This window comes from Bradysia coprophila (assembly GCF_014529535.1).
Source record: "Bradysia coprophila strain Holo2 chromosome IV unlocalized genomic scaffold, BU_Bcop_v1 contig_106, whole genome shotgun sequence".
Classification (NCBI taxonomy): domain Eukaryota; kingdom Metazoa; phylum Arthropoda; class Insecta; order Diptera; family Sciaridae; genus Bradysia; species Bradysia coprophila.
The window spans coordinates 3,543,342-3,570,300 of NW_023503372.1; the positions used below are offsets into that span (position 1 = coordinate 3,543,342).

The 26,959-nt window shown below is 33.8% G+C and overlaps 1 protein-coding gene across 5 annotated transcripts in view; it reads right to left on the reverse strand.

Moving 5' to 3' along the window:
* The window catches only part of LOC119070964 (Ig-like and fibronectin type-III domain-containing protein 2), a 71,233-nt gene that overhangs the window by 18,823 nt on the left and 25,451 nt on the right, over window positions 1–26,959 (reverse strand). For 2 of the 5 annotated variants that reach the window (XM_037175529.1, XM_037175528.1), the window contains exons 1-3: window positions 18,464–18,491; window positions 8,886–8,966; window positions 7,442–7,616 (exon numbers count right to left, since the gene is read on the reverse strand). In XM_037175529.1, coding sequence (XP_037031424.1) covers window positions 7,442–7,616; window positions 8,886–8,966; window positions 18,464–18,476 — 269 coding nt within the window. In that variant the 5' untranslated portion in view covers window positions 18,477–18,491. Of the gene's footprint in view, window positions 1–7,439; window positions 7,617–8,885; window positions 8,967–18,463; window positions 18,492–26,959 lie in introns of those variants that run through there. The other 3 variants (XM_037175530.1, XM_037175532.1, XM_037175533.1) reach the window with 3 other exon arrangements.

Consider the following 26,959-nt stretch of genomic DNA (forward strand, 5'->3'; position numbering starts at 1 on the left):
AAGAAATCATTTACAGATATAATAATGGCAGTACGATCTCCGTGGATGGAGGGGACTTACGAAATGATAAAAAAGAATGTGTAATTAGTTTACCACAATAAATCATTAAAATTGCAGTCGTTTTGTACCTTTACCCAGTGGGTAATATCTATTCCGTTTATAGTGGTTCAGTAGAGGATTTATATAAATTAATTAAAGGTTGAATGAAATGACGAACGGATATAACAGGAAAATGTGACCTTGTTATTGTACATGTCTCTTTTATGAAATGGATCTAAGAAAAATAAGTATTTCATTCATTTGATATCTGAAGCCAGGTACTTACATTTCCAGAAAATTCTAAATCATAATGAGTAGTCACTTAGCTGTGTCTTTTTGAAGGGAGAACCTTAATAAGTTCCTTCTACTTAGTCACTTATCTGTATTAGTTTTGGTTTACAGACCTCCCACGCCAAAAATGAGCTCCTTAATTTAGGAATAAGGAGGAAATTTTTTTTAAATCAGGAGGTTTTCATAGTCATAAAATAAGGAGATTCGTGACTGTTATCAAAAAAATGAACACCAAAATTATTTAAAAATTTATGAACCAAACTTTTGCAAATAAAGACTCTTCGAATGACAAACGATACAGTTATGCATTAATATGCTAAAAGTAATTTTTTTTTGTGAAGTCGTAAAGAAGAAAAACTAAAACAACAATCTAATTCGTTTGTCAAACGTTCTAGCTTGGCGACAAGCGACTTATAATCTGTTTCATTAGACGACATTTTTAGAAAGTTTACTCATATTCAGCATGAGTCTTAAAATTTTATGCCCGTTTCCAAAACCATCATTAGAGGGCACAAAAATGCACAAAATATTTAAGGCTCAATTGTGAAAAAATCGAATGACTTATTCGTAGTTGTCTTCGTCCGAGCTTCATGTAAGTATCCCTAGTCCGTTGCCAAATCGGAACGTGAAAAAAAAAACAGAATCTGATTTAATCTGCGAATCTTTGTAAAATATTAGATTGATATGCGATTCTCTCGGGTACATATAGTGTTAGATCTAACCGAGGGGAAAATCACTCTTTGATTTACACGCGATTTACATGATTTACGTGATTTACGCGTTGATTGATAAGTCGTTGTTACACGTTAATGTAAATCGCTTGATTTTACTGCAATTACCTGGTAGTTTCTCCCAATTTGAACGTGTTTTATTTTCTCCTTGTTGGTCTGAACATAATCGACATGATAATTACGAAAAATCCTTAATAAATGTAGAGAAATCCAGTGATTTGCAATTCGTGTAAATCACTTAAATCATGTAAATCGTTTGCAAATCGCGTGTAAATCAAAAGAGTGATTTCTCCCTCAGAACTAACACTTATCAGCTGAAAGATCACTTCCCACTTAGAAGAATCAATCATGCTACTCTGTATAACACTGTTGTATGGGGTTGCATGCTAAATGTTTTTTCAGATATAAGATCAAATATTTGAATCACAGAGTTACACATTGAAGTCCAGAGGTTGAACTCCTTGCATTTAATAATTCTTTCGCCTTGATAGAACTATTCATATCACAATGATTCTACCTCATACAACGACATTGAAAGTATTCAACTGTTCTTATTCAATAATTGGTACCTGTTTGGTACAAGTGAGTGGATATATAGTAATATGTGAGCGAAGCGAGCGAAAATTTTTCATTTAAAACGGTTGTGTTCACTAACGTTCTAGTGTCAGCCAATAAATGTACATGAGCTTGTGTCGATAATGAGGTAATTTTCCTATGTTCATTCGTTTTTTTGTCGAAAAAAAAGGAAAATAGGAGAATTTACTAAAAATAAGGAGGATTAAGGAGGGTTCATCAAAAATAAGGAGAATAAGGAAAATAAGGAGAAGTGGGAGGTCTGGCGTTTAGGTTTTTTTTTTCAATAGACAATCGTAATTCTCCAAGAATTGTTATTCTACAAGAATTGTGATTCAAAAAGAATTGTACATTTCCAAGAATTGTAATTCTCCAAAAATTAAAACTCTCCAGGAGTTGTAACAATACTGTTGTCATAGTTGGTTCTGTCAAAAATCGGTATTTACACGAAAACTATTGAAAATGCAAGAATTTCACATTGATATGTCTTGCAAAGACATAGAGTGGACAGATGTCAATGTTGAACAATTATATTGCTAGCTGTCAACATCAAGACCGACAATTCAACCCTCCGCATAATGTAACTATAACAACAATAGTGCCAGCTATTATCATCGAAACACATGCAATTTTGGTTGGATTTGGGTACCTCATAAAAATACAATGATTTTATTTCGGTAATCCCTTCTTCAACATGTTACCTGCACTGCATTTTTATCTGTTAATACTGTACAAACAAAAATCCTCCCAAAATTATTCGAAAACCTAACGAGCTCTGTGCCTGTGTATCTTTTAAAAATGCATACGAAACTACGCTGCATAAACCGAATAATATTTAAAAATAAAAACGGCACAGAGCAGATGAAACAGAATCGAGATGGAATTGAATTAATCTCGCGTAACATAAAGTGAATTGTAACAGAAGCTTTGTTGTTGAGTTAAGCGAGTTTCCGAGCGGGTATTTGAACTGTATAATTGAATGCCTTCGAGACTCATGTGTGCATCACTGGCATCAAACCAAAAAAAAAAAAAATTACAATTCTTTAATAGACAATGGTAGGTTGTTAGCAGTTGTTCGTGGTGTTAAAATTTCGCGTTCTATTATACGAACATATTTCAGCGATTTGGATTAACTAGAAGATTTTTTTACCTGTGCTTCGGCATTCTGAACCGAAGCTACTTTTCAGAGACTTGAGCCCAGCATAAGCTTCATTACTAAGCAATTATTCAGACTTTGTACGAGACGTCTATAATTCCAGTGTAAATTACCTTTTTATTCTACCGCTCGTTATATGGACACAGCAACAAAATAATTTTCCTCATTTTAAGCAATCACTATAAACCGAACACCGAAATTATGACAAATAACATTTCATGGATGGTGGAAAACTGGTGAAATTTCATCTGTATTTTCTCCGTTTATAACCGACTATATAACCAAAATGGAATATAATTCCAAAAGTCCTTTGTATTATGATTTCTGTGTAAAGTTCTGTTTCGCTCTAATTAATTGGTACTCTGAAATTGAAATTATTGTGCGGCCAAAATCAGTAAAACTTTTACTGTTTCAGTCATTTATTTTCATTTTCGTGCGCTGTACACAGTTGAAGAAGTGTATACAACAAATTGGCGTCTACACCAGATGTAAAAAGCTTTTGGAAAGGAAAAGAGAAAAAGTGAGATTAAATTATCACCCGAAAAAAGGAGATTTCTATTGAAAACGAAAGGCAATTTAGATCTGTATCAGGTGGATTAAAACGTTTATTGTCTTTTAAATGCTTTACAGAAATTATCCAGCTTGCGTGGTGCTTGCTTAATATGGTAGACAAGAGTTTTATAATGCTGTTGCACGTAGATGTATTACGACATCATTATGGCACAAAGGGTGCATTGGAACAAACTGTGGAATTTTAAATTTGATCATTTGATATAATAATAAACGAAAGTTCTTGAATGACAACGCACTCAAATGACTCACCCGTAAGACATTCTTTGCGCTTTATATCTCCAAGATATCGTGTTATAATACGCCCTTAAATTCATAGCTCATAAATTAGATGTAGCATCATTTATAACATGTACGTCATGAGCGTATGTTGGCATTACCCAAGTCTTATTACAATAAACTCAAATTCAAAAAAATTAACATTTTGTCGTAGAATATGGAGTCGCAGTTTACGACAAAATGTTACAGGAAGAATGGCACCACACTCTTTTCGGAAGACGGTGATTTAGACTCAAATGGTGTCCTACTTGTGAACTCGCCAAAACGACAAGCATGAGCCTTGATCACTGAGTAAATGCCGTCAGGTACGGAAAAATAAAAAATAGCCCTTTACGGACGACTAGTATCTGTTATCGATGACAACTGCAGAAATAAATGAAATGCCCTGACTAAAGCGGTCCTATGTTCAAAAAAAATGAAGTAAAAGATTTGAAATCAATCTCTTTAAAATACTTAGATCGAATGAAGTAATGGATCCGATAGTACAATTTTGTATATCCGTGCCGTGTGTGAAAGCTTGAAGCTAACGAAATAAAAGATTTTCTATCAGTCTCTTGAAACTTCTAAAGGAAGTAACAGATAAATATGGTGGGGCTATAAATTGCTGAAAGGTTGAGGATGTCAGTCATAGATTCTTCCTGGTAACTTTCCTACACGTTTGATTGCAATGTCCAACTATGGATGCTTAAAAATCACAAGAAACCCACGTAATGTAACCAAATAGTGTCTGGGATCATTATGTGTAGATCTAGTACCATTAAAACTTGTTAACTCGATATAATAGTCGGTACCGGATGGACCATTGCATTTTGGGTGAAATTACAAACTTTTCTCATCAGACAGAAAATTAGACATTTACTCGGTTGTATCCTAGTGTGAGGTTAGATACGCTTTCGAGAGTAAGAACAAGGCAAGGTAAATAGTTATAGTATCATCGAAATGTTGTTTTCCTTTGTAGTTGCAAGAAAATTAGCAAAGCATAAATTTCTCTGGTTCAATGTATTCGCAATAATATAACTTTTTGAACAATGTATTCCGTTACCCATATAATAACATTTAATTACAATGGATGTTACAAAAAGGGCCATATCCGAAATTTAGTTTTAAACACAACGATAACAAGTTAATTCCGAAAATTCTTGCAGTTCCTGGGCGAAAATTTTGTCGAAAAGTTTTGGTCGTTGATCGCATATCATCACACAATACATATCGTCGTGCAAAAGGTACAACAACATTATCGAATTTAATTAAGCATGAGTTTAAACAGGGGTGTAACTTACTTAGAACAATTTTTATTGTCGCTGCTTAGAACATTTTTGATTTTTGTACCAGCCCTGTTGAATGTCGTTTAAAACCATCGACTCGTTTTTTAACTTTCTGAATGTTATAGTTTTCGGCAACACGATTTTCTGTTATTGTAACTTTTAATTGTCTTCTTCGGCAATTGCCTAAAATCGATGGTATTTTACGACAATTTTTATGGTACACCCATGGCATGAGTTTAAACAGATATAAGTGGGGAGTGGTGCATAAAAGGGGATACGATGATAATGTTAAAAGCGACTAATTTATTATCTCTCATTATAGGCAACGTATAATACGCATATTGTAGAGTCACAGCTAAATTATTTGGAATGTTCTATAGTAAGTAGACATAATGTTACGATAATTTGAGGCTCGTCTACGATATCATTACCAGGTAGGTTGTGTGTTGAAAGAGCATCCGTAAATAACGTTCGTTGATGATTTTGAAAAGGCACTCATTCAACGTCAGTTTTTGAATAATACAGTTTAACCCCAACCAAATTTGTGACGCAATTTGTATCAGTTAATTTTGAGCTGGCCCACTAATACAACCACCCTGTCTTATACGTGTTTTTACGGTTTTACCAACGTATGACTATTAAACTCGTATAAAAACGTATAAGGCAATGAGGTTGTGAGTGGACTAGATGAAAAACAGCAGGTGCAAATTGCGTCACTTTAGTCGGAGTTACCTGTACCCATGTTTTTAGATATCAAATCAGATCGTATCGGTCATCGATATGAGGTCAGGCTAGGATGACATTATTCATAGACCATTGTCACAATTAATGACTTTACTTGGAGTCCATTTTTTTACATCGGAGTCAAAATGTGTCATCTTTCAATTTTTCTGTATCGATTTAGCCGAAAGCGCCTAAAAACTTCCAGCGTCTTAACCTTATAGAAACGGTTAGTCATCTGCTATCGACTATGACCATCGTCGACAAAAACGAGCCGAAAAGTTCTGGGTAAGCTTTTCTATACATATAATCTGTCGACATAAGGGGTTGTCAGAGATTGGACAGGACAAAAAAGTACATCAGCTATTCCATTCAAAATTCAAACAAAAAAAGCTGTTCATTCGTCTTTATACTGGTTTGAAACCACCACGTCAGCGCAGCGCTAGTAACTATTTCATCCGCATAGTGGACAGACTGAATCAAGTTTCTGTCTAAATTTCAATGACGTGAAATGTTTGATAAAAATATTGAAAAGATAGATTTTGTATCAAAGCAACGCACTACAAGCAAAAGTGCTATTAATGACAGCTGCCAAATAGAGGACTATTTTGTATGAAAAAATTGTCGGAATTTTTTTACAGCGCCAAAATTTTTTCGATACACTGTCCAGTTTCAGTACCCTATTTAGAGTACAACTCATGCTTGAAGAGCGTTGATCAAAGATATACAGCAAGATACTCTCCTCAAATGAAGTAACGGATTAAATGATTTTGCTAAAAGCTTAGGATCGTTGAGAGCACAGAGAGCTGTGAATTTTTTTTTAAACAAAATTTCACAGATACTCTCTCTCCCAATCTCTTAGCTGACTGAATGTATGACTTGACTAAAATGCAAGTTACCTTTTTCTAGACTTTCTACGATCGGCGAATTTATGTAACAATTGATGATGATGCGAAAGTCAACGCAATTTGCAAAACTCAACGAAGCCCATTTAATATTGATGGGAGGCTTCTAAATTTTATTTTATTCTCTCTTCCCCTTTACAAAAAGGAAACAAAAAATCGATTTTCATCGTAAATAAAATGTCTGCAGACGATGAAATTGGACGTGAAGAAGAAGAGAATATTGATAATAAATTAAATTGTCTAAAATTCAAGTCCCCTTGCGAGCCAGAAATGTATTGGGCCAGTTAGTCATACTTTAATTACAATTTCAGCCTGGATGCAATCGTAAACGGTTTATGGGATGGAAAATTTGACAAAAATCCAGAAGGTTAGGTAATGAGCTCTGTGCAAAAAAAAGTAAAGAAAATTTCTAACAATTATTTTCCCGGTGAAATATCTTTAATTGAATTGGAAAGCTATTTCACTCTTATCTGAAATTGGATATTAATTGCTGCATTATTTTTTTTCCAGCTGATTAAGGACTAAAAAAAAACCAGATGGTCGGAAAATGAGTTTTTAGTTGTTGAATTAAAAGAAATTTTTCGTTTATACAACATTTTGTGGACGGGGGAAGAACAACAGAGAAATAGAATGTGAAACTACACTTTGTTATGTATAAACGTGAACGGGAAATACAAACGAAAAAACAAATTGCAAAAACTTTTTCAATTCAACAGTTCCTTTACGTATTGATATTGAGAGCTCTCTGTATACGGAAAAAAAGTTTTTTTTTGTTGTTAAAGAAAAACACAAATATTTTTCTTTAAACGAAATGCTAGACTATGCTTATGACACATAAACAAATGGTGGTGGTGGGATAATGTTTAAAAAAAAAGAAAAAGAAAAAAATAGACAAAAATTAGATACTCACATTCGTCATGCAGAACGCTGATTCGTTTATCGTTGGTTACCCGATTCATTCCAGCCGATAGAATTGTTCCGTTTGGCCCCTTCCGCCATAATACGGTGTCATTCGAGAATGGGGCCATAATCACACATGTCAGGAGAGCATCCTTGCCTTCGGTGACTATTGACGGTCCGCCAGTGCCTAAGAGAAATTTATCCAAAATAAACTTTTTTTTAAACTCCATCAACCCAACCCATCCATATAGTCACAGATCTTTATTTATACATTGGATGGGAAAAATTCAATCGCATGACCATTATTTATTCAACGGATTTCCAAACTTTCTTTAAGCTAATTTGACGAGCTAAGAATATAATCGGAAAATCGTTGGAAGTGAATACAGATGCCCTAAATAAATAATCCTTCGAATTATCGAGATAATCGATGTCAATTAGATTCAACACACGACCGACAATACACAATAGTTGTGTGAGGCCAGGAGATGTGGAGAGAGTTCGAGTAAAAAGTGTTTTACGTAAATTTTATCGGAAAATCTATTTTATTTGGGGCTGTTCGTTAGGAGTTTTTGATCCTTCTCTATTTTCTCAAATTTCTTTGAAAATGCTTTTTGGGAAATTGTTCAAAAAAATTTCGAAAAAATAGCAACAAAAAAATCGAGAAAATTCAAGAAAATATTTTCTCAAAGACAGACTTTTCCCTTCAATGTGTCAATGGTTTTCCTATACCTTTTGTCGATACCATTGCTTGTCTGGTTTAATCTCTCTTTTATAGACGTGCGTAATTCGAAAGGATAATTAGTCATTCAAATCACTCTAGAAACGCCTAGTCATCTGTTGTCCACAAGGTGTCGTCTTTTATAGCACAATTGTTTGCTTTAACCAACGAACTGAAAGATTTTGAGAAGTAACAGATTCAATGATTGTTGCTTGCCAGTTATGAAAGACTATAAAGAGCTGCGTACGTATAAAAATATGTAACTACAATGCAATGATATAGTTTTTTAACTCTTTGAATTTGGTCAAGTGACGCCGAGTATTCGGAGGCGAAGGGGGCAATTGTCCCCATGAGAAAGTTTTAACATTTCATTGAAGAGTAGCCACCAGAACAGATTTCTAACATAACGTTGACTCTCGTTAGGTCGATTGCAGAAAAATAATATTGAGCATAAATAAAGTCAGCGGCGTGGGGTAATCTGGCACACGGTGCTAAAACAACGCATTTTTCAATTACGTAAAATGTGAACTCGCACACGATTTTTCGATACCAAAATTTTAGCACTGTGTACCAGATTCCCCGATGCCAAAGTCGGCACCTCTGATTCTACCTACAGCAGGTAAAGTTTCTTCGAAAAAGCTAAAGTAATACTCGGTGATACCTTGGTGTTTGACTATATTTAAACTATTCGATTGGTACGTGAGTGATTGGTAGAACAAGCAGTAAAACACTTACCAACGGTATCCGATGTAGCAATTTGAAAAAATGTCGTTGCCAAAATGAATCCATTTAAAAAAACCAAATGCATAACGTATCCTGGAAATAAGAAATAAAATTTTTTATGAGAACTGTATAATTCACTCGCATTAAAATTTTATGCGTAAATCAATAACACAAAATGATACAAGGACAAACGATACTTAAAATAGAAACAATCGATTGGAGAGGATTTTACGATTCCTTTGGCATATACATATATGAATCACACGTTCAATAAGAGTTACTCTGTCGTACAAGGTGTGAAAGTAATAAAATTGATATGCCACGAAAATTCAAAGGCGTCGTCCATAAAAGATGTCCATTAATTTGATACAAAAAACAAGATTTGAAAAAAGAAAATGACCGAGTGTGACCGGGGAGGATGTCACTGGCTAAGACATCTTTTTTGGAATCTTTTAAATATTATTAGAAGACAACTGTTACTGTATTGAACTGCTGGAAATGGAAATGTTGGATATTTTTCAATTATGTATGTGAATTGTCATCCCAAATGTCTGTGAAAATTAAATTCGTAGTATTTTGAGGACTATAAAAATATCGTCGAATTGTGTCAAAGTATCTTCCATCAGAGGGTAATCAATAACCATCTGTTATCGACAGCTACGTCAATTAATAAGCAATGAACCTATGCGTTCTCTAATTATAGCAAAATAAATGTCAACGCAAATGAAGTAAAAGATTTTTTTTTAATCAAACACTAGGATTTATATTGAACAACAGAAGTAACAGATTATTTAATAAAACGCCAGAAGATCTTGAAATAAAAGGGGAAATTGTGTGGCAAAACTTTTGAAACTTGATTTTCAGAAAGAGACTGATAAGTTTTCATCATACTTTGAAAGAGATTTGAGTTTTTTTCTAGTTTATGGCTTGAATTTTCTCTATCGAAGCTAATTCGGGAAATCAAAGTGGTGTAAATTACTTAAAAGGTAATACATATTTATAAGATATTTTGAGAAGTGAAATAATTTCATGTAGCAAGCGTCGAAAACCGTACTTTTTATGTTTCAAGCACTTCTTTCGAAGCCCTCAGCATGTAATAAATATTATGCACGTATGACAAAGCGGTCGAGGCTTGCCGAGACGGCTTGTCATACGTGCATATTCTTTTTTATCGCATAAGCGAAAACGAGACAACAATATATGCGAATGACACTTTGACAATTTATAGAAGTATAATGTTTGTTTATATATCCAAGGTGAATAATTTTTTCGGGGAATCACACCGCGTATGCGATAAAATCCATTACATAACTCGGGATAAAAATGAAAAGTCTCGTTTTCGTGTGTTTATTGACCTCGGCTTCGCCTCGGATCAACAAAATTCACACGAAAACTCTACTTTTCATCTTTTTATCCCTAGTTATGTAATAAATATTATGCACGTATGACAAAGCGGTCGAGGCTTGCCGAGACGGCTTGACATACGTGCATATTCTTTTTTATCGCATAAGCGAAAACGAGACAACAATATATGCGAATGACACTTTGACAATTTATAGAAGTATAATGTTTGTTTATATATCCTAGGTGAATAATTTTTTCGGGGAATCACACCGCGTATGCGATAAAATACTATTTCACAACGCAGCCATTTTCTCACTCCATGTGAAACGTCAGACACCTTTTTTGTGGAAAACTCAGGAATAAAAGTGAAAATTAGATTTTATCGGGTGACGTGTTTATTTTGTAGATAACTTATAAACATCTGAATAAAGTTCATCATGCCTTTCATCTTACTTCAATTATCAACCTAAAACTCTGTAAAGGAGCGAAAAACATGATCGATCCAAAATTATGTTAGAAAGTTAAATCCGACATATTGTCTGCATTTTAGTCGTTGTGGTTTGGTAGACTGTCCATAAAATCTGTCCTCTTTCAAGAGGGACATGTGTCTTATAAGAAATAGGAAAAGTGGGCACAATAGAGGGGTGGTATAAAAATTTGCAAACTGTAAGGGCGGGATTCATGGACGGTCCCTAACAAATGAAAATCTAGATTATGTATTTTTACAAATCAGAAAATATGTCGAATTTCACTTTATCGTCAGTGTACACCAATATACCACCCTATTTGCACTCTGTGGGTCTTATGGAAACAAGATGTATATTTAAGAACCAATTTCATTACAGGTTGAAACATGTTCTTTAATTTTCTATGCAAATGAAACACTTTTTCCCACTCTCTCTCGCTCTCTGCAAACATTTTATTATTTAAATAACAGCGAAGATATTAAATTTTCACTAAAGGGATATTAACAAACATGGGTAATATATTGAATGAATATGGCACATCGTAGATAAAACGCTTTGTGGTTATACACAAATATATTAGACGTTATTTACATGCCCTCTGAAATGCTGATTTTCTTCTACTCTCTGTTTACCCACCGTAACCGCGCGCACCGAACATTAGAATCTGTATTTTGTGTCATGTGGAATGGCAAGGGAAAACAATTACTTTCGCAACTGATGGATATATATATGAGTGTGCGAAGGAAACATCTTTTAAATGGGATTTTATTTACAGGTAACAATCATAAATGTTTTCAGTTTATTTGAAAATTGTTGCGGCTTTAAGTAGATATACAACGTTCTCTTTCCATGCAATATTATATAGACGCTAACACCGCACTCTAAAGTGTTTAGTCATACTAATTGTAAACAAGCAAAACAACCAGCAAATAAACAAATAATGGAAACGAAACGTTCAACACATCGTTTAGCTTCCACCATTTCAATTGTTCTTTCATCAAGTAAATATTTTATTAAATATTCATAATTTCAAGGTTAAAGACGATACGGCACGTAAATAACGTAACGAAATTATAATTTCAACTTCAACTCAAAATCAATTGTTTCAACCGTGAAAAACAGATTTTTTTTTTACCTTTTCTATGTATGACACAATAACCGATAACGCCTCACCTGTCTTATGAAACATTAATTATGCATGCGAATAAAGTTGCAACAATTTGAATCAATAAATTCGAATTTAAACAACTTACATTTCTAACCGCGACGTGCTTCAATTGAATTAATAAACAGAATCGTATCGTAGAATCGTTGAAGCAACGAAACAGAAAGTATCGATTGTAAATGATTCGTTTTCGATATAAAACGTTCCTTAATTGGTTATCGTGACTGATGTACTAAATTATTGAAATGAAGACATAAACGGATAAACCTCAGCCAGTCCGACCAGCAGTGGTTTGTGTTTAAGGCCACATTTTCCATGGCAATGATTTTAACGAATCAATTTCGTTGTCTATCTCATACATAATGTGCTGTTGCATTCAGGTATTTTTCCCATGGAACACGTGACTCACATGATTATACAATGTACTGAGAGAGTGTATTAGTGAGTGTATTTTAACAGGATAGATTTGGATTATAATGTCAATTAAAATCGATTTTGATTATTATAATGTTTAGTGATTTTGATGGAAACAATTATCAATTTATCGGTTTGGATGATACAAATTTTCAATTAAAATTTCCAGATTTAATCGGATTTCTATTGAAAACGAACATATAATTTAACAAAATAGAATTGAAATGATATTTATTTCAAGCGAAATAGTTATTTGTTCTCCCCAATGGGAGAAAATAGGAAATTCCACTAAAAGAGAAATTTTCCTAATTTCTCTCCGAGGTGAACACAACGTTTTTTATGCTTTCGTTTTGTGAAAATCCGCATATTTCTCCACTTTGAAGAAAATAAAATGAATACCGTGTTTTGGTATTCAGCCGTTTTAGGTGAGAAAATGATGATTTTCTCACCCAATATAGCTGAATCTGTCATTTTAGTGAAGAAAATATTAATTATCTCACCTAAAATGGTGACTCTCAGAATGACAACTAAATGCCAATTTCGACTAGAGAAAATAAGGTTATTCACGCCGCACGGATGAAAATGTATTTTACATGCTACATGCGTTGAAGCCCGTACTTTTCATTTTTGAGGCGCCCTCAGCATGTAATAGTTACCAAGTATCTCATGCTTCTTTCATGTCCCTCAAAATTGACATTTTTACTTTCAGTTCCCATAACAACATGAAAAATCCATTACATAACTCTTTAGAAAAATGAAAAGTCTCGTTTCGGCTTCGCCTCGGATCAACAAAATTCACACAAAAACTCTGCATTTCATCTTTTCATCCCTTGCCATGTAAAATACTAATAAATCCAATGCTTCATGTCATAAGAAAATATTCCACCCCAAGAGACAGCATAGTTGGGACATTACAAATTTTCTCACCAGAATTTTCATTAGACAAAACGTAAACAAACCTTCTGCAAATGAGTAGAAACAATGGAACTTCAAATATATTTTTCACGACGCAAGCAAGAAAATTGTTATTTTCTTACGTCATCTGATAATTTCGGGAGCCTTTGTTGTGAAAACATTGTATTGGACTCGTGAAAAGGTAAAGGAAAAGTTCCTGACAAAATGACATTTAAAACTAGAAATCTTTTCCTTTGTTTCGAAAAATTGTGCAACAAATTGATGATTTCGTTTCGTGGAGAATAACGATTAATCACTCCTCGTATATACCACACACGATGCTAAGAAAAACTGAAATTTTTGACGAGTGATTCCTTTGTTTTTATGCATAATGATTGATCCTCCGGCGCGGCGCAAAAACGTCGTTTCTACATCGTAATGGAAGAGTAATTTTTTGGACTCGTCGTAAACCTGTCCTACTCTGTTCCATTGTTGTCCTAGAAAAACAACACAAAAAACTACTCTGTTCCATCTCCAGCTGGTTCTAAAAAATTACATTTTTTACCACTTAGTACACAATATAGGATTGTAACGAAACACCTAGCAAAGTAATTGAGTAATTGAAATTGAAATACTGATGGTTATGTCATCTGTTATCGAGAACGACGACAGAAATCAGTAAAAGCTGTTGCTTTTTCGGTCTTTTATAGTAAGATTTATGTTAACACGAATGAAGTAACAGCTTTTGTTTCAATCTATCAAAGTACGACGACCAAAAGAGGTAGCAGATTAATACAGTAAAAAAGCTGTGGAACAATACCAAGAAATCTGTGCAAAGATTGAAATTGTATCTTTGCCATTGTCTCATTGGAAACGATCAATTATAAACAACGAATAGCTAAAAAAATCAATAATGCATTGTTCACCCCCAAAGGCAACTACACACTTCGTAATTAAATACTTTATGTAATTTCAATAAAGCTTCGAATTCATTGAATTTATTCGAAATTGTTGACGATAAACACCAAGGTGCTCCAAAAATCATTCGTGCATGGCATAATGGCACAATATTGGATTTCGATCAGTAAATTAATTTCGAAAATTACGTTGCATCAATGCACCAAAAAAAATATTAATTTACAATCAACTCAACTAATACAATAAAGTTGTGGAGCTGGAAAAACTTCCCGTTTGTTGATCAAGCTCATTTTTCATGTATACCAAATTTAATGTCCAGGGAGATAACGAAATGCTAGATAAAAAATGGGTTTTGTAACAAATGTGATTTGTGGTCGTATAAAAATGTAAATGGACCGGTGGTGTATGTCGTACACGAACGGAATGCATTTTACGAGACTTTCCGAGTGAAAAATGTTTTGTAGAACTTTTCGAGAAATAAATAACTTATTTAGACGGGCGAGACTGTGTATACAAACGAAAAGATTTATTTAAATTAAAAGTCAATTTTGTGATTGACAACGTGAGAGTTTTGTGTCTCCATTCTCCATTCTTAATTCACGATTTTTCATCACATCAATTACCATAATTATCTCCGTTTTCCAGCATTTTTCAAATTTCCAATTTGTTTCTGACGTTGCTTTTAATTTCGATGTAAAGTTGCTTATTAACAATATACACGCATATCTGCAGCGCGATACTATACATCCACACAATATACCTATACCTCAAACCATAATATCCAACGTTTTCGTATGGTGTGACATGAACATACTCGCGTCCTCAATCATGAATTATTTAGCATTCTTCAAAAGAATATCGATTTAGCGTTATAATTAAATGCTAATTCGATGTCATGACTAAAGTGTTCAATCTGTCATTTCGATTATTAATGAAATCCCTGATCTTCTTTTCTGCAGAATGAGAAGAGTTCAAGCAGATAAAAATGACGGGGAAAAAATTATTCAGATGAAATTTTCAAATGGAAGCTAATTTTTCTATCGCGAGTTAAAATACGAGAGAATGATACTCGAATTTTGCAGATGGGGCAAATTATTAAAACACCAGGGCCTATTATTTGGAACGTCATAATTTCGGTAAGTTTAGTAAATTTCGGTCAATTCAGTAAATTTCGGTCAATTTAGTAAATTTTTGGCTAATAAATTCTCAATAATATACCCAGCCAGGGCCTATCATTTGGAAAGTCATCAGTAAATTTTGGTAATTTATTCTCAATAATAGGTCCTGTGAGTGACAATGCCTTCCACAGATTCCAATAAACAATTTCCATCGGTAAGCTTTTTTAACGATGACACTTAAATTAGGGTTTCGTAGGTTTCGCATCCTCATTTTCCACATTTTCTCTAAAATTATCTTTCAATAATTCGTAAATGATGCAGCTCATTTCGTGTATATTTAATACTAAAAATCCCTCCTCATTCCTAAAGTACTTTGCTTTTATTAATACTTCTTTCGGAGCTCATCACATTTTCCTTTCGTTTATATATATAGTGTGCATTACGGTATAACCAAAAATAGCTGCTCAACCACGGTCGTGTAATATCAGTTTAAAAAAAATTAGAGCGTAGTTAAGACAAGTAATGTGAGATGATGTTTCAACCATAATCATTTCACCGAATTATAATCAAATGAAACCGGTGAACCTTGATGTTATTGCGTTTTACTAAACTAAACGTGCTGGGTATACATTTATAAAATTTTATCACGAATCTCTTGCAACAATAGGAGATAAAAACGGATATAGCATTTTAATTGACCGAAGCGGTCGTCAAACAGCTATAATGATTTTTAATTTTATGCTAAATGCAGTCGTATGATGACATTCTTTATTTGAAAGATAAAAAATCAAAACAATTTTTTTGTTATCGTCAAATATATATATCGTTGACCAGCAAAAAATTGTCTGGTCTGGAATGGAATTATTTGCGACATTTACATATTCATATAATGTGACCGATAACATTAAAAAAGAGGTGATATGCAAGAAATACAGATGAACGTCAACGAACCAGTAAAAACGAAGAAATTTTTGAATCATTGGGACAGGTTTAGATTTTGGAAGATAGTCGTTTTCGTGTGCACCTTTGGCAAATAAACCATATAGCGATATAGCGCACAGCGGCAGGTTAATTTAATGTCAAATTGGAGAAGCTATAACAAGCTTAAATATTAAGTTAAAGTACCAGGAAATGTAGATTGCCAATAAACGGAAGATAAACTCGTTGCACTTTTCAAATTTTGGTCTTATAAGACTGATTTATCGAATTGCAAATTTTCACCTGACCTGAATTTACCTGAAATCTGAAGACCAATAAAAATTCAAGTGAACCAGGTCAGATTTCAGGTATATCTAGGATTTTTTCAGGTATACCTAAAAACTGACCTGACCTACCTGAATATCTTTTGGTTTTAGATTTCTGGTAAATTCAGGTCAGTTCAGTACAGACTCGGCTATTATCGGGTAGACTGGCATTTCAGTTTCTGATCAATGGACACATGATCTGTTACTAGTCTTATTCAAACGATCTTTACAAAATGTTTAGAACAAAAGTGACGCTCTCAAATCAAGTATTTTGCTTGCGGATGAATCAATTCATCTAAAGTAAGGACTAATATCAGGTCATAAACGACCTGAATTTTACACTAAAATAAGAGATTCTTGAACTTACCCTTAGGAAACTAGTGATAGAGAGATGCGATATCTCAATGAACAAATCTCCTCATTCATCTGAGATCTGAAAGATGCGTTTTCTAACACCTAAAAGCATCACGGTTGTGACAAGTATTGGATGAGATCTAGCTGAAAAATGACGTGATTGTATAGATGGAACCAAAAGAAGAGGAACACTAACGAAGTAAAAGATTTTTCATCAATCACTAAAGGTTTTCATTTTCGTCACTTAGTTATTTGTTCACCGAGGGGAGATGGATAATTCCAACAAGATGTTTACTGCAACGGCGAAGCGATGGACGCAATTTCGCTTGAGTTGGAATTTTCAATTTCTACCAGAAGTGAACACAAAATTTTTCAGTGGGTGTGGGCGGTGTGATTAAACGTTTTTCTACACGAAGTATAAACATCAATTCACTATACCATTTTCGATAGTTCAAATGAGAAAGGTTATGTTTTCTCCCCACGGGAAAATTTACCGTGCTCAAAGGACAAATCTTCAAACAAAACACGAAACAGAGTCTATCATCCTGCAGTTGAGTTTTTCTAACTAAACATCACAGCCAATAATAATTGAAGTAGAAAATTATTTTCGAATGATAAAAAATCGTCCCACAGTTCGTTAATCATAAATCGAAACAATTTCCCAATGCAATTCACAAATTGTATAACAACACCGATCCGTAAGAATAATAATAAAGCCACACACTGGTATACCACAACACAACTCTCGTAATTAATGACCAATTCAAGAAAAGTAGATTACGTTGCTTTTAAATCTTCTCAATTAACGTCTTTTTGTACATGTCTGACATAGCTCGGTGTATATGAAAAAAAAAACTTAAGACAAAAACCTTTAATTACAGAAAATAAGCGTCACATTAAACATAAAGGAGTTCAAGACCAAAATCCATCGAATCGATCACTTTCAGAACGTCCTGAATACTAAAAATCTCAAGACAAAATCTATGCTTGTATGCTGATAGTGTATGTGTGTACACAATACCGTCGATATAGTTTCCATACCTATTAAAATGGCTTCAATGTAAACAACACAAATCCGAATCGCTATGACAATGACACTATTTTACTAATGTTTACATAACAAACAAAAAAAAAGTTTGTTTTATTTCTTCATAAATAATTCAGATGCCATAAAAAGTGTTAATTGATGATGACACCATGTATCATCAACGAAGGTACGGAGTACATATATAATTGAACATGTGCACCGTGCACACAAATCAATATTTTTCAGATATTTTTCACTGGCAATTAGGTTTAGATTTTCTAGACAAATTGTTACATAACATAAGAGTATGGTTCTATCATTCATATATGAATGAATGTACGCACACACATCTGTAAAGTTTATTGCTAATTTATGAGAAACGACGGATATTCATAATCAAATATTGCAAATTGTGTAGCTATTTTGCGTTTATTGGCAAATATAGCAGCCGTAATTAGATGCGAATTGGTTGTACGAAAAAAAAGTTGAGGTAGTCGAAATGTAAGAATATTATTAGCGTCTGGTACTCTAATGTAACATAAGTAGATGTTAAACGTGACAAAAATGGGATTCAAAGTTTGCATAAATCATTTTAAAACCAACTCAGCCATGAAATGATGAAATGATGGAACAATTCTCTTTTACCAGTTTCATGCATGTGGGTAGCTTTCCGCGACTTCTTTTAAAGATTTTTTTTTTCAAACAACAAACAGCTTTCGTTGCATATAATAGAGTGAAGAAAACACCCTTTTTAATACGGACTTATCCCGATATCTATGGTTTACTGTAAAAAAATAGTCTGTTCCTTCGGGGAAAAATGACTAGAGGTTGCTAACTGATGCTTTTGATTGATTAATTCTCTGAAAATGTTATAAAAATCGCAATTATACTTTTTGTTTCAGCAATTCAGAGAGGATATATAACAGAAAGCAATTGAAGACGATTGGATTTAGTTGCATTAAGCACCATTCACATCGTTACGGTGGCATTTTTCTGAGGAGAATATTGCTCCGTTTCTTGTATAATACTGTCCATGTATCTTTTGTCTCTTTCCATGACTACTTAACCATAAGAGACTTTTTCTAGGCAGTCTCATCTGTTATCGAATTACCGACAGAAGAGAAACAAATCGTCGCTGAAATTTGCCAAAATGTATATTAAACATAATGAAGTAAAAGATTTTCCATCAATCTGTTGAAAATACTAAGGCTCGGAACAGGTCAGGTTCAGGTCAGGTCAGGTCATGAGAAAAAATACCTGAGGGAATCAGGTCAGGTTCAGGTAATTTCCAAACCTGACCTGACCTGAACCTGACCTAATATGAAAAATACCTGATCTGACCTGATCTGACCTGAATTTGATAAAAGAAAAATTTGAATATTATGGGCGTTTTCAGCTTAGATCTGAGTCAGGAAGCATTGTTTTGAAGAGAATACCAAACGATCTGATTAGCCAATATATTGTTATTGTTTTCTTCGTGATTTATTGAAGAAATAAGTCGAACATTTTAAACGGTAGAAATCATAAATATAAAAAACAATAATTCAGTATTTTCGGAAGAGGAACAAAATTTAAGAGTGCTCACCCCTTGGCAAATTTCTAGTCTACATTTCTGCGCAAAAATATTCGTTTTTTGATAATTTCTCTGAACCAAAATCTTTTTTTTGAAAAAGAACAACCATTAAAGCATGCAAGAATCAGTTACTTTTAAAGGAAAAATTGATTTGTGGTTGATAACTTATAAGTTATTAACCAGAAACCAACTTTTTTTTTAAAGGTAACACATTTTTGCATGCTTTAATAGTTTTACTTTTTCAAAAAAAGATTTCGCTTCAGAGAAATCATCAAAAAACGAATATTTTTGCGCCGAAATGTAGGCTAGAAATTTGCCAAGGGGTGATCGCTCTTAAGGTTTGTACAACGATTTAACGCACATAACCGCGTGTTTAGTTTTGTGTGTGAGAGACAACAGCTCCAAACAGTTCAACACAGGCCGATCCGGACTGAACCGCGAAAAAATCGCGGGCTATACTCGGCAAAGAGGGAAATGTTCCAGAATAGGAATTCCAGTAGTCCAAAACATTAATGTCGTTGATCTTCAAGGACAATTTACATAACGCTTGTCAGGACAAAACAATAGTTCAACAAAACAATGAAATATTGAGGCATATCATTTGACTGTAAAAATAAATCATTTAGGTGGGATGTATTGTAGTAATTGTGTAATTGTGCTTTGCCTCTTAAAAGTACCCGAAATCAACATCAGGCTCGTGTTTAAAATAGCCTTCATTGCTTGACTGTTTTTCAAAATGTTTTTTTTTTCGTTTTTAATTAATAAATACTTAGCAGAATAGAACTTTTATATAATTTTGACATAATTTATAAAATTATCAGAAATGTAAAAAAATTTAAAAAAAAAATCAGGTCAGGTCAGGTTTTTTCAGGTCAGGTCGAAACAGGTTAAAGATCACTTCAGGTCAGATCAGGTCAGGTAATTAAATTTCAGGTCAGGTCAGGTTAACAGATAATTCAGGTCAGGTTGACCTGACCTGCTCCGAGCCTTAGAAAATACTATGACCAAAAGAAGTGATAGATCTCATTTAGTGACATACTTGCCACCAGTGAAATGGAAATTAAAATGACATACAGTCGTGGTATGTACTGTGAAATCCGATTTATTTTTTTGATTTGGGAGTAGCTGTGGTTTGGAGTTGTTCAAGGATACAATTCGTTAAACAAATGAAAATCTAGATTTTTACTTTCTTTTCGACTTGCAACTAAATACTAAAACGCTGAATCTAGATTTTCAATTTTTAGACTAAATTGTATCACTAAAGCGAGACAATTCACTTCGACAATTATTTTCTAACGAAACGACTAATTCCTGAAGGAACGCATCGGTGTCGACCAAAACGAATATTCTTAACGCGGTTGTGTGAATAAAGAGCGAATTTTCGTAACGCACACTCGAAAAGAATTTTTCTTTTAAACTTATGTCTTGCGAAACATAAAAATCATTCGCATTTTCTACATGCATGTCAAAGCGAATTTTAATGTTAAATTGGATTCTCAAGGAAACTGTGAGCGTACAAAGGAGCAAAGGAGCTAATAGAAAGCAAAACGTTTTTTTTTAATTTCTGACTGTAAATAGCTGCTGTATCGGTCTTGCAAAGAAGGTCGTAGCGTTTGTTTTTCTTTTCTATTTTGTTTAAAGGAAAACTCTTTAATTTTAAAGACCTTCTCGACTGACTAATGGCTTTACAGTGAGCACTGTATTCTTCGCATTGATGTGACTGCAAGGAAATTATATTTTTCAACAACTTTTTTTTAATATCAAGTGCAAGGCACATTCATTCACAGATTTAATTATGCAAATCCACAGCACACAAAAAACAAACTTTTAATTTCAAAAAAATTCGTTTCCTCTTCCATTTGATATAGAATCCCGAAACTAATATTCAAACTTATTCAAATTTATGTCATCGTTGAGTTACATAAGCTGCATTAATCACACACACAGCACATATATATACGACGCACATATATGCAATTGTTTAGTTTTATGTTTAGACATTGAATTGAATGTTAAAATGATGCATGCTATTAATTAATATCTAACATGACTCTCATGTTATGTTTTATTTGGATACTACGTTACAGAGGAAAAAGATGTGTATGCTTTGCTCTATGCACAGACTGGTAATTTACTTTGATTCAGACAATTTATATGTGCAAGAGTTGATTAACCTATCATTAAAATACGTATCTCGTTTGACTGGTTCTACAACATTGACATTCAAACTATTATTAATATAAAAGAAAAGGTGCAAAAAAAACAACATAAATAAATCTTCGGTTTATATTACCATTTTTTTTAGCCAACAACGTATACCTATACGAGTAAAATGTCTTGATATCAAATTGGTGTGTGCTCTGCAAAGCATCGTAGATATACACCAATTTTGATTAACAAACAAATCGGAACGAATCAACCTAAACGTCCAGCTTCGCATAGACGGCATAATAACCACTTTGATGAATGAACTGTAAACTTTTCGGCGGTTTGATAATACGACATGAAATGGTGCTGGGCAAACATCAGTCACAAAATGAGATAGAGGGATTTGCCGAATCCGATTAAAGGATAATATCTAGTTTTTATGGAATAGAAAAGCATTCGCAACAAAGAAACGGGGTGATAAAAGTGACATTTTCTGATCTCGATACGTAGTTTTTCCTTTTTAAAGCTTTTGTTACAATGGTTCTTAGTCGTTAAAATACTGTAGAAAGCACTGAAGCAACACGAGTTTAGTCTGCCAACATTACGTACAGCAGTCGTGTGGAAATAATGCAACAATGTAAGTGAATCAATTATGTACATAGAAAAAGACCATGTCCATCGAAACCACTATAAGTTCGATGAAGCTTCATTGGCACGTCCATTGCACAGATAATGCTAAACCTGTTACATTTTTACATTAAGTTCGTAAACGGTTTTGCATCGTTTACAAGAACGTTCACAGAGAGCCCTTAAGTCGTCTTGGGTATAATTACTTTTTATTAGTACAAGTATTCCCATTATAATCTAAACACCCGATGGATGGTACATAAGATCCGTAAATATTGCGGAATTTTAATTACTTCGATTGAAATTTGAAATAAACAAAAACGAAATTAGCTTTCACTCTTCCCGAAATATGAAAACTTTGTGTGTTTTGCCCAAAGGATTTTACCTTTTTTTTCTTCGTCTTTTTCTGTTCTTTAACTTCTTTTCGATCGGATGTTTGTTTCGCCTTGGCAAAGCAAACGGTATGCAGCTAGAATTCCTCTTAACAATTACCATACAATGAGGAAGCAAGGCGCGTAAATGCTATCATATCATGGGGTTAAGCATAGCGCTGCTCCTAGCATTAACATGGAAAATATTTGGAGGTTGAAGAAATCAAAATAGGAGCTACATTTCTCTCGTTACGACAGAAAGCGAGTTGAAACGTGTATTTTGTTCTTCCATTATAACTACTGTATCATTTGTTATCCACAAGGAAACTTTTCATTGGTAGCTATAGCTAACGTTTCGTTAAATAGGAAAATCTATGTTCAAACAAATGAAGTGATAGATTTTACTTCAATCAAAATTCATTGATCGAGTCAAGTCATAGATCCCATACAACAACAATTCTCATGATTGTCTGCAAACGTTTCAACGCCAATACTTTCAACATTTTGTTGCTATAGAAAATACTATTAACCTGTTGTAGACGGCAAGCATAAGCATCTGACCAGTATTATTATCGGGTCTATTACATCCATCAAAGTATTAATCTGTTGATTTCAAATCTTGTACTTCAATTTTTTAAACATGCGTTTTACTATATAAGCGACCATATTACCCAGAGCTTGTCATTATTTTCGTCGTCGTTATCGATAACAGATGAACAATTTTAGAAAGAAAACTTTAAAAAAAATTGCGTCACAAGTGGCAGGTGATGAGGAAACTACGGTTAGGATAATGGTTAAAATATGGAAAAATACGTCCTAAAAGATGGAAGAAAACCGAATCATCTGCCACTTGTGACGCAATTTTTGTTGTAAAATTTTCTCTCTTAACTGGGTTGTGATGGAAATTACAGATTTAGCCGCAAAAATCGACTCCAGCGCCAACTTTGTAATTTTCTTTCTCCAATTTCACAAGTAATTTCTACTCAAACGGTAATAATTTTGTAATTTTACTTAAAAAATACAAACTCTACTACCGAGTCAAAACATAAACAACCAGAATACATGTATTATTTACGAGCGTCATATACCTTGATCGCAATTCTTCTTCTTCTTAAAATGGCGGAAATCACAACCCATTGTTTGGGTTCATCTTGTGTTGATAAAACTTTTGCGTACAGGCGCAGAATGCGTCACCCTCAACGATATCACCTATTTTGTGAGACAGATAAACGACTTGCGTCACATTTACCCCTTAAGGGTTTTTTGACTGGTCGTTTATTTTTGTCAATAGCAGATGATGTATCGGATGACATTGTTCGAAACGGCTTACAACAATAACCTAACCATGGAAATGAGATGGAAGAAAAGAAAAAATAGCTGAGATCGTTACACGTTAATGATCTCAGACCTAAAGGGTAAATATAATATGTTGCATCGCACAATTTCGTTCTTGCTTTTCTAATAATGCTCGGTAAGGTTTGACCTGATCAGAAATCTGAAGTTAAAAACCTGAAATTTTCCATGTCAGGTTCAAGTTTTAAGGGAACCTGAAACTAACTGGGCCAAATTCAGGTTTAGGTAACCAGATGAGATTTCTTGAAAAATCTGGTCAGATAAGCTGAATTTTGATTTTCAAGTTTCAAGGCAGATTAGGTCACTTCCAAGATACTAAATCATATTCAGGTAACGATCAGGTACAGGTAAACCTAATTAAACAGGTCCACCTGAGAGGTGACACATTGGTATAAAAGATGTTCATCTCAGACATTCGTATACAAACTAAACTATTTCCATGCATTTCCACCGAGGCGCCGAATAATTTAAAATGTAAATGGTTCTTACTGTCAGCTTTTGTTCGCTGCGGATGAATGGCAGCATTCATATCTTTTGTTTTGCCACTGTGTTCACATGATCATGGTAATACAATAACCAGCTTGTGATAAATCATTTAGATGTCGCATAAGAGCGAACACAAATTTCATTACCATTTTATTATCAATTTTCTCGTAAAACCATTATTTAATAGATGACATTGAGGTTTATATTTACAAATGCGTTGATGACTTTTTTTTATTATTCAAGTTTATTTTACGTGTTTTCAATTTGCAGGCATTCTTGAATCTATGCGTATCTCATAGGACCCGGACCATGACCATCACACTTGTTTATTACAAAAATAATCTTCGTTCAATAACATAAACACATATCACTATACGTATGAGTTTTGGTGATGGATTTTTTGTTTTGTGGTCTTCTCTTCTCTCGTAAATAAAAAAGCCAAACCAAAATAAACAATTTCGGTTGTTCATGAAATCAATTCCATCGATCGTGCTATAATAATGCCGAGTCTCTAAAGTGTACTCATTCACATCAATTACGTTGTGATGGAATGCGTAACGTACTGTTTGAGTGTTGCTGTGTTAATATAGCAGAGTGATACAGACACACATTTACCTGAACGTTTACACTGTGTAATTATAATCAATCAGCTGATTAAATCTGGTTCCAACCATGACCTTTAGATTTTCGTTTGAAATTATCATTTTCTCGATTTCGATGATGGTCACAACATGAATATTATAAAAAAAACAAATTATTGGTACGGTGAGCGAACAGAGAATAAAGTTTCAATCTGCGAGCAATTATTTCACAGATTTTTTGTGTGCACAAAAAATTATCAGGAAGAAGTCTATTTAAGTCGGTTATTAATATATCGGTTTTTTTTCGTCCATTTAAACATGACATCCAATTAATTTACTATTAATAGAATGAATTTTTTGCTAGTGACCATCAAAAGCATAAAAAAGGATTGAATAACATAATCATTGTCTGTAATGTTGTCTGTATTCAGCTGATTTTTCGAGTTATTTCAAACCTAAGCATTTTATCAAAGTTATACTCGAGAGTAACTACCGTAAATTTTTGGCAGCTTACACCTCGTTTAGACAAACTTGTGGAAAACTACCCACCTGAGTAAGTAGCTAGTCATCTGTTGTTGACAACCACGACAAAATGAGTAATGATGGCTTGTTTTCCCTAATATAGTCAAATGAATGGTAAAACTAATGAAGTAAAAGATTTTGCGGCCAAAGCAAACTAAAATTGAGATGACATAACACGGTGGGTTTGAACGAATTTTAAATAAACCTGTAAGTTTCCAACCCGGTTTTTTTCATAAGCGAGTTGGGGGAGGGAAGTGCTGTTCAAGTAAACAAGTTTTAGAAAAATCCACAGAGCTGTTTCTAAGAACCAGCAACAGCGTCATCTTATGAACAAAAACAAATATTTTAATCAAAAAATGAATTTAAATGACAAAAAGTCTTGAAAATACATAATTTTATTTAGATAGCTCTAGATTTGCAAGTAGAGCGATCTCAATGCAAAGCTCTTTCATCAAAATTTCTTGTACATGAAATGTTGTACATGAATTTCTTGTACATGGCATATTTGAAATCATTGTAAAGCTGATACTCCAGACTATCACATGAGCTACCACATGGATGTGAAATACTCATACCAGTAAGGTATGGAAGCGGCCAAAGTTCGCCGAGGGTAGTCTAAAAATGCAATTTCTGAAAAGGTAACAGAAAACTTCGATTTAAAAACATTTTGTTTGCTATTCGAAAGGGTTTGCAAAACTAGTCTGGGATCACCATTTACAAGCTTCCTCGGTTGTTTAGTAAATGAGATATCTGTCTTTCAACATGGTGAAATCTTGACTTTCAGCTGTTTTTGCTCCATTAAGAAATTATCGAGAGCAATAATTTTTACACTGTAAACCTTAGAATTTGTCCCTCTACCAATTCCAATGTAAACCTTCAGCCCTCACTGTTTCACAAGCCCTGACTGACGCTGTTGCTGTTTCTCAGAAACAGCTCTAGGGATTTTTCTAAAACTTGTTTACTTGCACAGCACTTCCCTCATCCAACTCGCTTATGAAAAAAACCGGGTTGGAAACTTACAGGTTTATTTAAAATTCGTTCAAACCCACCGTGACAATAGAAGTAATAGATTTATTGAATGTAGCATTGTATTGAATTTGACGTCTGTCGAATCAATGTAAATTAATTTTCTACCTACCCCATGCGAAAGTTGACCATTATATCGCAATTTGCCCTCTGCCAAAACGATCCATTACATGTGTTCTATTTTCGGTTCATTTCTTTCATTTTCCTTTGTGGAAATCATGGGGCAGGTAGTAAACCAGAATACATTATACGTTGGATGTTGCTACGAACTTCATAACTTCAGAAACTCGCATGTTTTTGATAAACTTGCTTCGGCAACTGTTTTTTGACAAGCCTCGGATTATAACTTTTACACTTGTCGAAAAGACAGTTACCGAAGCTTGATGCTCAAAAGCACACCTGTGAATTTGATTTTATCACAAAAGTGTTGCCTCATGTAATGAGTTACTTTCGC